The sequence below is a fragment of the Eleutherodactylus coqui genome, chromosome 4, assembly GCF_035609145.1.
Source record: "Eleutherodactylus coqui strain aEleCoq1 chromosome 4, aEleCoq1.hap1, whole genome shotgun sequence".
Lineage (NCBI taxonomy): Eukaryota > Metazoa > Chordata > Amphibia > Anura > Eleutherodactylidae > Eleutherodactylus > Eleutherodactylus coqui.
Genome location: NC_089840.1, coordinates 141,523,375 through 141,539,080, shown reverse-complemented (window position 1 = coordinate 141,539,080; position 15,706 = coordinate 141,523,375). Strand labels below are relative to the sequence as shown.

Genomic DNA, 15,706 nt, shown 5'->3' with positions numbered 1-15,706 from the left:
TATTATTGATTTTGTTCCTACGGATTGGATCGCTGTATTAGATTTGTCTTCTTTTGTTTTTGCACATGTTAGGTTGAGCTGAACAACAATCGGACATGTAAAAGGGTTTTTGTTTCCGCAGCTGATCCCTGGTCTGGGACGGTCGTACGTTTTACTGGACGCAGAACAAGTGGATAAATAGCCGCCATCTGCTGTCTCTGACTTCAGCTAGTTAAACAGTAACACGGCTGACCTTATACCAGTGCACAGCGGGCAGAGGTTAGATAAAGATGGCCGTCCGACGTATAATCGCACCAAGATGTACAAGAATGTATTATGTGCTGCTACAAAATATTAAGCAGCTGGACAAGTTATTGAATTAGAGTCAGAGATAACGAGGAGTCCTTCTTGGCGCATACATGTGCGCGTTTTTTTCATCTTAGGCCGAGCTCACACGAGCGTAAGTTAATTGCGAATTACATGAGCAGAATACATGGTGAATGGAGTCAATGAAGGTATATTGATTTTCATTGATCCATCCACACTTGCGTATATCCATTGCGTATAATGCACACGTGAAAAAGAATGCAGCATGTTCTGTATTACGTGCGATATAGCCATATTGTTCTCTGTGTATGTATGGTTTTCGTACACAACCATAATTACATTGTGTACACGCCGTGTTTTTACGCAATGTTGCTTAGAGACAGCAAAAGGAAAGTTTTTTAAAAAAAAGCCAAAGGCGCCATGTTGTATACGTATTTACTGTGAATTAGGTGTGTAATGTGAGTGAGCCCTAAGGCCGCGTTCAGACAAGCGTGTTTTTACTCCGTATTCAGTGTGTGTTTTGTGATGGAGCTAATGTCAGCCTATGTATCTATTTCCATGTCTGTAGTTGTCCGGTTGTGTTTTAGAAACGCACCATGAGCAACTATAGTAGTTTTTGCCTCGGTATCTACATTCATTGGTAATACTCGCTGTTGGACAAATACTGAGTAGGAAATGAAACTATTGGCAGCGCCTGCAGATGAGGGGTGACGCTATACTGATAACGGGCTGCGTGTCCTGTGGAGCTGCTCCATGTGGGTTCTAAGCTGTGAGTAAGGGACAGAATAGGCTGCCCGACGCACCGCAAGTTGTGGTAAGTTCCACACCAAAATCCACAGGCTACATGCGGATGCAGAATTAAAAGCGCTTTAAACCTGCGCGCTATTCTGCATCAATCTCCACCGTCAGACCTGCAGATTTAGGTGTAGAGTTTCCACCCCTGCGGATTTGACTGTGACCTGCAACGTAATTCTATCCCGTGTGAGAAAGCCCCTCAGGCTGCTGGATATGCTTGTTTTTGTCTGTAGTTGGTAGAGGAGTTCTACATGTACCAGTTAGTGACGAGTTTTTTGTTTGATCCGGGTTAATAAAGCTGACCGAGTGTCAGTCTTTAAACTTGTGCTTGGCTGCCGACTCTGATTGTGTAGAAGATGTTATGTGACCCCAACAAAGGCGTTCCCAAGCGAATCCACCGTGCCATATTGTTTTTTAAATTTTTCCCATCTTTCTAAATATTTCTTTCAGGTAAAATGTTCAATTAACAAAGCATTTCCACCAAAAATGTAACAATGGTTCTATAATAGTAAATCAGACGTTAGCAGCCAAAGTTTGGTAAATATGTCAGCTTTCCATGCATATTGGTGTTGCTCTATTTTCTTATGGTCTTATGCCTTCATCTCCGTAAGAAGAACGAATATACACTCATTGTAAAAAAAGAAGCAAGCACCTACGGGGCATGGTCCGGACGGCAAGGAAGACAGACCACATGTCTGAAGCGCCTCAGCACTGAGGAGAATTCAGCTTAAGGCCGCCGGCACACGGACAGGTCGGATTCCGCATGCGGAATCCCGCAGACGTGTTACGGCCCTGGCAGCAGCAGCATTAGCGCGTACCTGCTTTCTTTTTTTTCTTCTGTACTGCAGATGGTCCGCACAGCTTACCGCCAGACATGCACAGTACAGTTTTTTCTTTTAAACTCCTGCTATCGCCTATCTATGATGCAGAATCTGCGAGGGGAACGGATCGGACAGCTTCCATTGACTGCAATGGAAGCCATCTGCGCGAAAATGGAGCATGCTGTGATTTTTCCACCGCGAGCAGAAACCGCAATTGGTTTCCACTTCTCCATAGCATGCTATCAATGGTATTTGCTGTGGAATCTGCATACAACATTAATTGGGCCCGTGGACTATATTTTTATGACTTCTGAAGTCAGCGCTGCCGGCTGGGGCGCTATCAGCACTGACTACTTGAACAGGCACCTGGGAGCATCTGGGAAATTGCGGACTAGTCCTGGACTAGGCCACAGACTAAATTCTTGGGTTGTTGGCTGCACTTCCGACCCAGTGCTTACTCCGGTGGTGCACAGCAGCAAGCTCTTGTGGGAGCAGCTGATGCCCCACAGGAGGAAGCCCTCTCATAGTCCCATGAGGTTTGTGCTCTACTCACCCATGTGTTGGGTCTACTCTTCACCCAAGCTGCTGCTGGGCTGAGAAGAGTAGTGGTAGTCTCTGCTTGCCTCCCCTTGTGGGCATCATCTTCAACAGCAGTGCAGGGGGAGCATGGAGAGCCCGCTGGATCATAGCTAGCACCTGGTGTATAGTTGGTGGAGTAGTGGAAAGGCTGGGCCTCTGAAGGGGAGAGGACCTGTGCGCATAGGCTGTGGTGTCCTCAGCCCGCAGCACGGTGGAAGAACAACAGCCAATCTCATACAATACGAGCCAGCAGATGGCTATTGTGTGTACAGTCCTCTTATTGCACTATGACTCATTTTCCATGTGAATACTGTAATACTGCATAAAGCCAGGGTCAATTGACATCTGCATTCTTAATTTGTGGCTCCAAAGCAGCTCAGATCACGATTATTCAAGTTAGCTTTCATTATTCTTTGCATTACATTTGATGGATATTCTTGACTCATTTACTTATGGATCACAAAAGTAATTTACTGGAGACCAATATCTTTCTATCATTGGAAGCACTATAGTTTCATATAGAGCTTGTTATTCACAGCTAAACGACCACGAAGCAGGAAGCAATGACATTTCAGGATCGTGGCTCCTCTTCATGGAAATAACCCAGTCTCCAGAGAGGCCACTAAAAGTGACTCCCAGAACTCCATCCAAGTTTCCTCCGGTTCGAAGCAACCTTCACCTAAAAAAGGATCCCATAGTGTAACTGCAGATGACCTAAATGTAGAGAACCTCTCTCGACTTCTTCAATCTTATCTAGCCTCAAATGATCCCTTAACCACTAACCCATTGAAGTAGAGATTTTTGTCTCTTCAGAAAGATATTTCTCAAGATATGCAAAAGATTTCTTGTCAGGTACAATCTAATATTGATCGTCTCGCTACACGTACAGCCCATGTTGAACAAAAAATGGGTGAATTCTCCACTGCACATAATGAGCTAGTGAATACTCACAATGTCCTGGAAGAAGAGGTCTCCTGTCTATGCAAAAAGTCATAGATCTTGAAGATAGGTCATGTAGAAACTACATCAAATTCTGGAGTCTCTGTCTCCTGCTGGCGTCTGCCACTACTTACTCCAGCTCTTCCAGGCGCTGCTCCCATCTCTATCTCCATTTGGAATATGCACATAGGATCCCTAAAGCCTGCTGTGCACTGGAGGCCGCTCCAAGGGACGTGCTAGCCCTGAATCCATTTTCATCAGACTAAGGAAAAACTCTTAACCGAGATGAGGCAGAGGGTCTCGGTCAGACCAATATACGACTATATTGATGTCCCCTGATCTTTCTCCAACGACACTGCAGCTTCATAGACCACTTATACCAGTTACTTCAGCTCTCTGTGGTGCCAACACGAAGTACAAATGGGGTTTTCCCACTGAGCTTCTTATTTCCAGGAATGGAGCATTCTACATTGCAGCATCTGTGGGAGACGGACTGTCCCTCCTGAAGAAATGGACATTCCTGTTGAACAAGTTCCACCTCTTTCTCCATCTCGGATTGCACAAAAACTGTCCTCTGTTGGCAAGACTGGTCGATATTTTTGTATAATCCTTGTATTCTTTATAAATATCTCTTTACACTTATTTGCATTATGGGGCCATTCATGATATTTAGACATGTTCGCGCCCCCAAATTATTATTATTCACTTTTTGCACGTTTTTTTTTTATCTTTTGTTCTCCTGTTACTTTTGTTATATTAACGAGGTTCTACTTTATGCTTTGTGTCCACCACTCTCTGTTCACCATGAAGACCGCGCAGCACTTTTGTCTATTTATAAATTATGCCTATCACTAGCTCTTCCTTGAATTTCAAGAGACTGTACAGCCCTTTGAAACTTTGGCGCGAGGCCCTCAAAATACATGCTGATGTATTTTTTTTCTCAGGAAATACATTTTATAAAGGATAGACACCCTAAGTGCTCACAACCTAAATTATCACATCTCTATCTCCTCTGATCCCAATAGGGAAAAAAAGAGGAGTACTAATTGCAATTAGCAGTTCAGTATCCTTTTCCCAGCAGAACCTGTACCTAGACCCTTCGGGTCACTTTACGATTCTCGTCTGCAAGATAAATAAGGCCCTTTTACTTTAGTAAATATATTCTTCCTTTTTTACACGTCTTGAAGGAAACTGCTAGATTTCGAAAGGACAATTTTAATTCAGTCATGGATCCGTTTATGGATTCCTCTTCTGGACCTATAAGAGTCTTCCCTATTGTTCCACTCTTACAAAATGAGGACCTATACAATGTTTGGCGCTGTTTTCATGGCTCTGAGAGAGATTACACTTTTATATCTCTACCTCGGTGCTCTTATTCAAGAATTGATTTGTTTTTCCTGGATATTAAGGGTTTGAGGGACACTATGTGGACTAAGATTAGAACCATTATTTGGTCAGATTATGCCCCAGTGTCTTAGTCATTACGTGAGAAGTCTCTTTATTCTCCCTCTTTCCCTTGGAGACTCAATGAATATATTCTTTCACACCCAGAATACGAATCTAATTTGAAAACTGAGCTAGAAATGTATTTTACCATTAACTCTTCATCAGTCCCTACCGTTTTTTAGTGTGGAATGCCCACAAAGCGTATATGAGAGGCCTGTTTATAAAATACTGTTCTAGGGCTTAAAAAAAAGAGGAGGAGTTTACTCTCCTGAACTCTTAAATTAACATCATTGACTTCTCAAATACAATTATCATGGTACTGAGGAGGTATTTAAAGTATGTGCCAAGCTCCAGAACCTTTGGGCTGTTAAATGTGACATTACGTTTTGAAAAATTAGCATGCAATTTTATGCCCGTGATAACCGTACTGGGGCATTGTTGTCCGAACAACTAAAGTCTACGATCCAAAGAAAGAGTTAAGGCCCTTTTACACACGATGATTATCGCTCAATAGCCATCTAGAGCGAAAATCGTTGCGTGTAAATGTGCCCATCTTTCACTTTTTTGCAGAACAATGATTCTATGTTCCACATAAAATCCATTGTTTGGCAGAAGAGCTGATAGCAGGGACTTCACGCTGTGTTCTCCGCAGGGAGCACTGATAACATTGCCTCAGCTGTCAGCCCCACGGCAGTACAAAGGGAATGTATTCACAGAACAGACCACCCACTCACACTCATTAATAAACTACTAATTGGCATTATTACCAATTAGTACTTTATGCAAAATGATCGCTCAAAAGCCTTTTTTTGAGCGTTCATCTTTATGTGTAAATGGGCCCTTGGATATCTTTTACATTCTGGTTGACATAGAATTACCCCCTGAAATTGCTTATGTTTTTGCCTCAAATTATGCTTCTGTTTAAAAGGGAAGATAAAAATACATATCAACCTCAATCACAAGAAATGTTGAGTTTGCTTCAGAATATTAATCTCCCGTGCTTATCGTCTGACCAATTAGCCTCTCTTTCTGCACCGATATCTACGTCTGAAGTCCGAGAGGCCATTAAAATCGCCAGGTGCTTTTCCCCAAGAAATGTGAGGTCTTATCATTACCTTGCTGAAACCCACCAAAGAAACCACGTCCCCGGACGATTTCTGTCGTATTACCTGACTGAATACGGATGTTATAATTCTAAAATTCTTAGTAATCAACATGTTTCTACCCTTCTAATGTTGGTGGCTGCAGATCAAGTGGGATCTGTTCCACAGAGACAGGCTCCCGACAGAACCCATCGATTCCTAAATCTTATTAGAGCGGCTGAGCTTCATCATGCTCCACCTGTGTTTTTAGCTTTGGATGCAGAGAAGGCGTTGGATTTGATTCACAGGAAATATTTAGAAGCAACTTGAGAAAAAAATTGTTTTTCAGGTCCTTGTGTTAGACTCAACACTGTCTACACGGGTGTTTACATCATGTGTATTACCCCTTTATTCAAAATCTCTATTGGCACTCAGTAAGGGTGGCCCCTCTTTATCTTTGCTCTAGTTGAACAGATTAGAATTAATAAAAACATTAAAGACTCCGACATCAGACACGCAAAATAGGACTCTATGCTGATGATGTCATCTTGGCAATAACAGACCCTATTTCCTCTTTGAAAAATGCCCAATTACTGCTCTCTAACTTTGGAAACATTTCATGCTATAAAGTAAATAACACAAAATCTCAATTATTAGGTGTTGGGATTGATAATAAAACCAGGCTACATGTACTCTGTGTGTATGGAATAATCATTAAATACCCTATTTAAGTATCTTTTTTTAACAAGCCATAGTTCCCAAACATTCACCAAAAAATACTTGCCCATGCTTCATTACATTCCACAGCTCATAAATAAGGAGGAAGGATGGCAGCGGTTAGAATGATGGTTTTACCACGTATTCTGTATATTTTTAGAACTGAAGCGATTCCTATAAACTTCAATCCACTCTCAGCAATTTCAGGTGGGACGGCGCTCATGCCAGAATTAAATTCTCTACTTTAGCTAAGGCCTATGAAATAGGTGGTGTGAAGGCCCCTGACACTAAATGTTACTTCTCTGCAGCAGGTTTAGATCACTTCTTCTACCTGGATTTCTTCTACCTTTGCCACCTCACTTCCTAGTGCGCTTGCAGATCTCGATCTCTGTTTGACAGCAATATGTTTCTTCCTCGGTATCTCTGGATCTGATGTCAGCCCTTCCTCTTCATTTTTTTAACTTCTATTCTTAATGTCGTTTTGTAGATATTCATTAGCCCACTTTCCCAGGTCTGCTTTCACTTTATTCTTCCTGTCAGTTGGGGCATTCAAAGGCATTTCTGGCTTTTATGATGACTCTGTTTTTCTAGCATCTCAAAGTAAAGGCCCATTTAGACTGGACAAATGTCGGACTAACGATGCCCGACACTCGTCCCCGCACATACTAGCTCCTGTGCACCTGCATGAGAGCTACCAATGCTCACAAGAGGGAGGCTGAAGGAGATTTCTCTCCTCACGCTCCCTCACCCCTCTATATTGACATAACACAGCGGCCGTTCAATACTGAGCGGCTGCTATTTACACTGAGCGATCGTCGATCAGCTCATCGTCCATCATTTATTCTGCATAAACGATGGACAATGAGCTGATTGCTCAGTGTAAATAGCAGCTGTTCAGTATTGAACGGCCGCTGTGTTATGTCAATGGAGAGTGGCGGGGGAGCGCGAGGAGAGAAATCTCCTGCAGCCTCCCTGCCCCTCTGCTGGCCGCTCTGTGAGTGAGCCAGTGCTACTAGCTCCCGTGCAGCAGCACGGGAGCGAGGACACACAGGGACAAGTGTCGGGCATCGTTTGCCCGACATTCGTCGCATCTAAATGGACCCTAAGTCTTCACATATGCAACTGTGGGAACAGAATTTTAAACAATTTCAATTGGAAGGCTGGAGGACAGCTCTCTTGGACAAAAAAAATCAGGCGTTGGAAGTCGTCATAGAACATATTCATGCGTTGGTACCTAACTCCTCCTAGGCTTACTAAAATGAACAATGCGATTCCTGATACACATTGGAGGAGTTTACGGCTTCAGGTATACCTATATAGATGTGTGGTGGTCCTATTGTCCACTCTTTTGGAATATGATTTTTGACTTTGTATGTACTGGGACACGTTGCTTTGTGGCTCCGGACCCAGCACTTGCTGTTTGTTTTTTATTTGCAGATAAAGTCCCATCTTTTTACTCATTCCTCATCTCTCGTATCCTTCTTGCACCCTACCTGGGATTTGCCAAAAAAATGAAAATCTTCAAGTGCACCTTCCCTGAACGAAGTTATTAATTCTATTAATCTTATGAATGAGTTGCAAGAAGTATATTCCTATAAATATGTTACTAAAACCTTCACATTTTCCTCCTGGGCACCCTGGACAGAATATCTCACCAAGAACCCCTCATAATTGCCCATATTTTTTTATATTGCCCTATTGACTGGGATGTGATGCCCGCGCTGGGCCAGCAGGCTACTTGTGATAATGCAGTGCATTATTTTTATCGGTTCATCCCATGCCTATATTTATCTATTTATATTCCTCCTTTACATTATATTAGTAGTGGTGGACACCTTACTTTTAATACTTTTCCATTCTTTGGTATACCTATAGGGTCATTTTAAATGTTTAGATTCTCTTTAATATTAGTATACTCAACTTCCGTGATACTTACCGAGGTTCTGCTTCTGATTTGGATTGTTACCTCTCAAGTTCATAAAGTTTGTAATGTTAATTATTCTTTTTTCTTAAAAATAATTTCAATAAAGAAAAAATATTTTTATAAAAATCCCGCCTCTAGAAGAAATTGTCGTTTTGCTGCAAAACTCGTCATGCATTTGCAGATATGTAAATGATGAGAGTTGTGGTGTGATTAGATAAACGGTCTTGCCACCTGCGGCCCTACAAGTGATTCCCTCTTTAAAAGGCTCTCGGAGGCTCCTTGTGTGTAGTGACTTCTTCCGCTTGTGTAGAGCTTGTTGAGCACTAGACGCCTCTACGACGCAGAGAAGAGATTTCACCCCGTTACCAGAGCCTGAAAGGGGGCACATTATTGTAATGCGAGAAGCTGGAAGGGCATATCAACTAATTGCTTGCCAACTGGGCTGTTCTGACTAGACTCTTGGGAGGTATTGGGACCAGTAGATGAGTGAGGACACACAAGGCGACTGGGCTCAGGACGCCCCCTACAGACCACCACGAGGGAGGATCGTCTGATCAACCCACAAGCAGTTCTAACTGTTTCATTGTCCACCATCCAGAGACAGGTGGCGCCATCGTGACAGGCTCCTGTGTCCATTTCCAGACACTTAGTTGATGGTCATTTTGTCTCATGGTGCCCATTACGTATATTGCTTTTGACATCCAACAACGGTCACTTCAATTTGCAGTGGTGTAGTGAACGACGAAACTGGATGCCTATGGAGTGGAACTGCGATGTCTACAGCAACAAATCCAAGTTACGTTTGAGCACTGACAATGACCATGTTCATGTCTGGGAGACCTTTGGATGAGCGCCTCAATCCTGCCTTTTCTGTAGATTGGCACACTACCCCTACTGCTGGTGTGATGGTCTGGGGCCATCACATATGACAGTAGGTCACCGCGAGTAGAGGTATGAGAGACAACGATAGCTCAGCGATATGTTCAAGACATCCTACAGCCACATATGTTCCTCTCATGGTGGCTTCCAAGAGGCCTTTTCTGCATCAGGATAATGCTCGACTACACACACAAAGGTGTCACAGGAATGTCTCCACAATATTGTTATACTTCTGTGGTCTGTCCGATCGCCAATAGAACATTTATGGGACCATCTGGGACACCAACTTCCACAGCTTACTAGTTTACATGATCTAGAAGCTCAGTTACAGCAAATGTGTACTAGCATGCCGCAGGATCTCATACGGAACCTGTATGCCTCCATGTCCACCCATATCTCATCTTGTATTTGAGCTAGAGGTGGTGCAACAAGGTACTAGAGCCTCCATGCCTGTCTGTATCACATCTTGTATCCAAGCTATAAGTGGTACAACAGGGTACTTAGAGCCTCCATGCCCCCCCCCCCCCCCCCGTATCACATCTTGTATCCAAGCTAGAGGTGGTACAACAGGGTACTAGAACCTCCATGCCTGTCTGTATCACATCTTGTATCCAAGCTAGAGGCAGTACAACAGGGTACTAGAGCTTTCCTACAAGGGGTCCGGTTTCCCCAATAAATGATGCTTTTGCTCTGATATTATAATGACTTACTTATATCAACGCCACGATCACACAGAGAAATTCTTTCTGACAACTTCTTGTAGGTGCTTGATTTTTTTTTGACGAGTGTATTTACCACACTAGGGTAGCTATTTTTACATTGTGGGTATAAACCAATTAAAGCAATATTGTGATTAATAAAAAAAAGTCTTAAAAGATATGTCCATACTTGCAACCATTACACTTTATATCTCCAAATATGCAAAATGAAAAAAAAACAACTTTGCTAATTAAAAATATTCCCTAATATTTTGTCTGCAGCTACTATGCAAACCCTGGTGTCTCCATGGTCACCTAGTAGAAACAAACACTATGAAGTCTGGCCTTGTTGTTTATCTCTTTTCATAGTCAAACTATTACTATGTACATGTGCATCTTCAGTGCTATATAAAACCCTTCAGTAACATACAACACCATGTCACTGAAGGTTGGGGCGGAATTCATTTACTTTACAAATATTTTAATAGTAACAAAGTTCATCTTGTGATATAATTCTAGGTTCTCGTGTTTTATTATATTGATGCAACGCATGCAGACCTCAGGAATTACGTATTTATTTCCTTTTTTTCAGCTTTTGCGGAATTACAGACTGATATCAATGAATTAACTAGTGACCTGGACCGCTCAGGTATTCCTTACCTGGATTATCCTACCTATGCCATGAGAGTGCTATTTCCCGGAATAGAGGATCACCCCGTGCTTCGTGAATTGGAGGTTAGAATTAACTTTTTTTTTTCATTTTTAACTCTTCATTTTTACTACCTACAACTTCAGTCCCACACCAGATAGAGGGGCAAGTCAGTCTACGTTTATCACTGTTATATGCCTAGCGGATTTTGACTTACACAGCATATATTATTTAGCTGTCAAACTTTGTTAGAGGTTGTTATTACAAGGTTGGAGTAAAAGATGAATGACTCCATGTGGTGGTGAGCTGACCTAGGTTTCCTGTAATTCTACAACCCTAGTTACAGAAAAAGTTCTAAAAGATCTAAAGTGTAAAGCAATGTAAAGAAACAAAAAGAATACAAGAATTTGAAAATCTCATTAAACCATATTTTATTCACAATAGAACATACCAGAAGTTGAAAGTGAGACCATTTCATTAAAAAAAATTAACCCATTCAGAAATTGATGGCAGCAACACATCTCAAAAATGTTGGAAAAGGGTTCACAAAAGGCTGGAAAAGTAAGTGATAGTAATGAAAAACAGCTCAATGTTCTACTAAGTCACATGACTGTGCATTAAAGGAGCATGTTAGGGAGCCAGTATCTCAGAAGCAAAGATGGCTGGTGATTCACCAATCTGTGAAAACTGTCTCTAAAAATTGTGGAATAATTTCCAAGAAATGTTCCTCAAAGTAAAATTGTGAAGGCTTTGAATATCCCACCATCAACCGTACGTAGATTGTGTGACATTCTGGAGAAATTCATGTGCATAAGGGAAAGCTGACAGTCAGTATTGGATGTTTGAGATTTACGGGCCATCAGGTGGTACTGCATTAGAAACAGGCATGATTCTGTAATGTACTCGTAAAGCACTGCAAAGGCTCAAGAATACTTCCAGAAATCATTGTTTGTGAACACAGTTCTCCGTGCACTCCAGAAATGTAAGTTAAAGCTATACGAGGCCATATATCAACACAATCCAGAAACACTGGCGTCTTCTCTGAGCCAAAGCTCATTTATAATGGACTGAGGCAAAATGCAAAACTGTTCTGTGGTCAGGTAAATCAGAATTTGAAATTCTTTTTGGAAGCCATGGATGTCGTGTCTTGCAGACTGAAGAGGAGAGGGACCATCCAGATTTATCAGCGCACCGTTCAAAAGCCTGCATCTCTGATAGTATGGGATTGCATTAGTGCCTATGGCATGAGCAGCTTACACATCTTGTAAGGCTGTATATAGAGGTTGTAATGCCGAGCAGTATATAGAGGTTGTAGAACAACATCTGCTCCATCCAGACAACATCTCTTTCAGGGAAGGCCTTGCATGTTTCAGTAATACAATGCTAAACCACATACTGCACCCATCACAACAGCATGGCTTCACAGAAGAAGAGTCCGGGTGCTAAACTGACCGCCTGCAGTCCAGACCTTTCACCAATAGAAAACATTTAGCACATTATAAAGTGTAAAATCTGGCAAAGACGACCCAAGACTGCCAATCAGCTAGAATCCGGGACAACATTCCTCTCCCAAAACTCCAGCAATTGGTCTCCTCACTTCCCAGACATTTACAGACTTGTAAAAAGTGGAGAGATGATGCTACACAGTGGCAGACCTGACTCCGGGCCAACGTGTGTGACGTGTGTTGCTGCCATCAATTTCTAAATGATAATTTTTTTAATTAAATGAAAAGATGTCTCCCTTTGACCTTCTGATATGTTCTATTGCCATTCTTTTTTTCTTAACATTTTACACTACAGTCCAACATTTTGGGAATTGGAGTTGTATATGTTAAATCCTTTGCAGACAAGACTTTGCTTGGAAATGCTTTTTGGCTTTTGTCATGTCATAGTATAGTAGGGTGCTGTACATAGTATGCTAAGACTGCTTATTAATCCCGTTCCAGGACACATGGCTGCTCATAATGCTATATAATATGTACTGTACGTGAGTTTAACAAGTAACATGAGTATAAACTGTAACAGCACTATGTTGAAGATGGATATACAGATCCTGCGGTTTTGTGTGAGATGTATAGCTATGTCCTTCCTTGCCTTTCCTCGTGGCTCTAAATATCCCGATCTGTGTGGCATGAGATCACCAGCTTTGAAAAACAAATCATGATTTTGCCATTTCCTTTCTGGAGAGGTCTATGCTATATGAGTCTGTTTGGTCACCTAGTGGTTGTGACGTGAATTGCAGCCTGTCGAGGGTTTTACTAGTATGTCGGGATAATGTTTTGAATGTCTCATGAGAAATTGGAGTCCTTGACAAAATTTGCCGAGTGTTAAGGGCAGACACATCTGTGCCATCCATCTGCTTCATTATTGCAATCTCTATACGTTTCTTAACTTACTAGGCAGCTTAGCAAACACAGGGGGTGGCATATTTCAGGCAGAATCTTTCTGGCTACTGGCGCAGGCTGTTTTCTGTTAACTCTCTGTCTCAGAACAGCTATGGGTCATTGACCCACCGTGATGGACTGCAGCCGAGCTAGGAGTCGGTGCAAAGATGCTGGTAATGAATTCCAGGGAAGGTAATGGCCTCATATTAAATCTGTCTCAAGGGAGGAAGAGATAAGAGGGGGCTAGATAGTCACATGGGAAAGGCAGAATGGTGGCAGCAGGGAGACAGGTTGGATTATGCATGAAGAAAATGTAGCAGAGGTAGAAATGGCACTTTTATAGCAGAACATTGGTGCTGTCTTCAATTGCACACAGCAGGGTATGGGCATAGTATTGCTAAAGGCAGCTTTGTGGCTGCTATAGTGCATCATTCCACATCTGCTTCACAATCATAAATTTCATTCTGTATTATCATTTATGCAACTACTTAAAAAAATGCAGTTTCTCCATCAATGAACAGGATTTTTTATGATGTTTTTATTGAACTTTTCCAAAAGCAACAAAGCAGCCTCATAATCCATTAAGATGTTAGACCTCTCACTAGCAAAATATGTCAAATCGAGCTTCTGCAAAACAGAATAGTACAGCTACAGGTTTGAGGAGGATTGCATATAACTCTGGATGTGTTGTCTTGGGGAATAAGGCAAAAAAGAGGGGGTAAAAGATCAGGGGAACCGAGGGAATAAGGAAGAGAGGAGAACAAGGGATTTTTTTATTTCGAGAGGCTGTGCAACAAATCCTAGTTTTTCATTTGAAATTTGAACCTTTGGGGTTTTTTAGCTCATGCACAACAGATTAGTCATGCCTTCGTGGTGATTGCCATTGGCGTCCAACACAAAGTAGTTAACAGTAGTCATAAAAGTTTCTTATTCCTTACTGCCGTTCCTTTAGGTTCAAGGCAATGGACAGCAGAGTGTGGAGAAGGCCTTGAAGCTCTTTGCACAGCTGATCAACAACAAGGTTTTCCTACTGACTTTCATCCGCACCCTGGAGATGCAACGTAGTTTTTCCATGCGTGACAGGGGAAACGTGGCTTCGCTTATCATGACGGCTCTGCAAGGAAAGCTTGAATATGCCACAGATGTCTTGAAACAGCTGCTTTCAGACCTGATTGAGAAGAACCTAGAGAACAAGAATCACCCCAAGCTGTTGTTGCGCAGGTGAGCTTTGGGACCATGTAAGCTATTATACAACAAATCTCTGCAGAGCTTCTTCATATGCATCCTTGTCGCAGTAATTCCTGATTAATACTTATTCATTCTAATGCAGATTATTAGTGCACACATTTTAGTAGGCATAGCTCTCTTACATTCATTTTGTTGACAGTGATACATATATTAGCTTCAATGGACTCCATTGTTTCTTTAGTTGGGGGGGTTTAAAAAAGGTGGTCATACACAGTTGTACGTACTGTAGTCTCGTGCCCTATAACTGTGAACTATTAGTCCATTCTGCAGCAGCTCGATGATATTGAGTGCTTGTGATAGAAACAGCGGATTATATGAAGTTCAAAGGCCCGATGCAAAATAATTTGTGCCTCATCAACCAATACATTCCCATTATAGTAGTGCAGTCATCTTATGTGGGAGACTGGCTTGCAGGAACCAGAGCCAATAGACTATGGTATATCCTCCACAGAGCAAGATTCTTGTCTGATCGTTATATTTGGGTTGTTTCAAGCTACAGATTTAGCAAAGTTCAACTTGACCTGTGGCGCAGAACTTTTTTCCCCTTTTCAGTAGCTTCTCAATGGCTTTTGTTGTGTTAAAGGAATATTCCCATCACAACAAGGACCACTGCGAGCCCCAGCACATCCTGTGGCCTTAGTCAGACGGGCGTTTTTTCGCACGATTTGCGCATGTGCATGCGATTCGCGCATATATAGAACCAATGGTTCGCTATGGTATCGGTCACATGTCTGCTTTTTATGCGGATATGCGATAAATTATAGGACACGACGATTCGCAGATCGCGCCTATCTGCGTTCGGCGTTTTATGTGCGCACCAAAATCATTTACTGCAGCTAGCTGCGTTTTTTCGCTGGTGAGCACACCGCACTGTACTACCGTCATCTGGCGAGTGCATAGTCTTGTAGGATGTGAGAACTTGAATGAAATGGCAAAGGCTGACAAGGTGGTTGTAATATGAAGGCTAAGTTTCATGCGCATTTTGATGTGCACGGCGAAAAAGGTGCGAAAAAGTCCCGCAAATCAAAGTTCCGGCCAGTCTAAGTTTCATGCGCATTTTGATGCGCACGGCGATTTTACTCCGGTCAGACAGGCGTTTTGCTGCGACCATAAACGCGGCTAGATGCTGATTTTCCCGAGATTTTTCGCCCCCGGTCACGTGATTTGCGCATGCGCATCCGTCATGCGATCCGCAAATCACGGGAAAAAATGCTCGTCTGACTAAGGCCTGACAGTGGA

At 42.3% G+C, this 15,706-nt stretch overlaps 1 protein-coding gene across 4 annotated transcripts in view; it reads left to right on the top strand.

Annotated features, from left to right (window-relative positions):
• PLXNA2 (plexin A2) overlaps positions 1-15,706 on the top strand; it is a 322,079-nt gene that overhangs the window by 273,589 nt on the left and 32,784 nt on the right. For 3 of the 4 annotated variants that reach the window (XM_066600225.1, XM_066600224.1, XM_066600226.1), the window contains exons 21-22: positions 10,779-10,921; positions 14,172-14,440. In XM_066600225.1, coding sequence (XP_066456322.1) covers positions 10,779-10,921; positions 14,172-14,440 — 412 coding nt within the window. Of the gene's footprint in view, positions 1-8,122; positions 8,333-10,778; positions 10,922-14,171; positions 14,441-15,706 lie in introns of those variants that run through there. The other variant, XM_066600227.1, reaches the window with a different exon arrangement.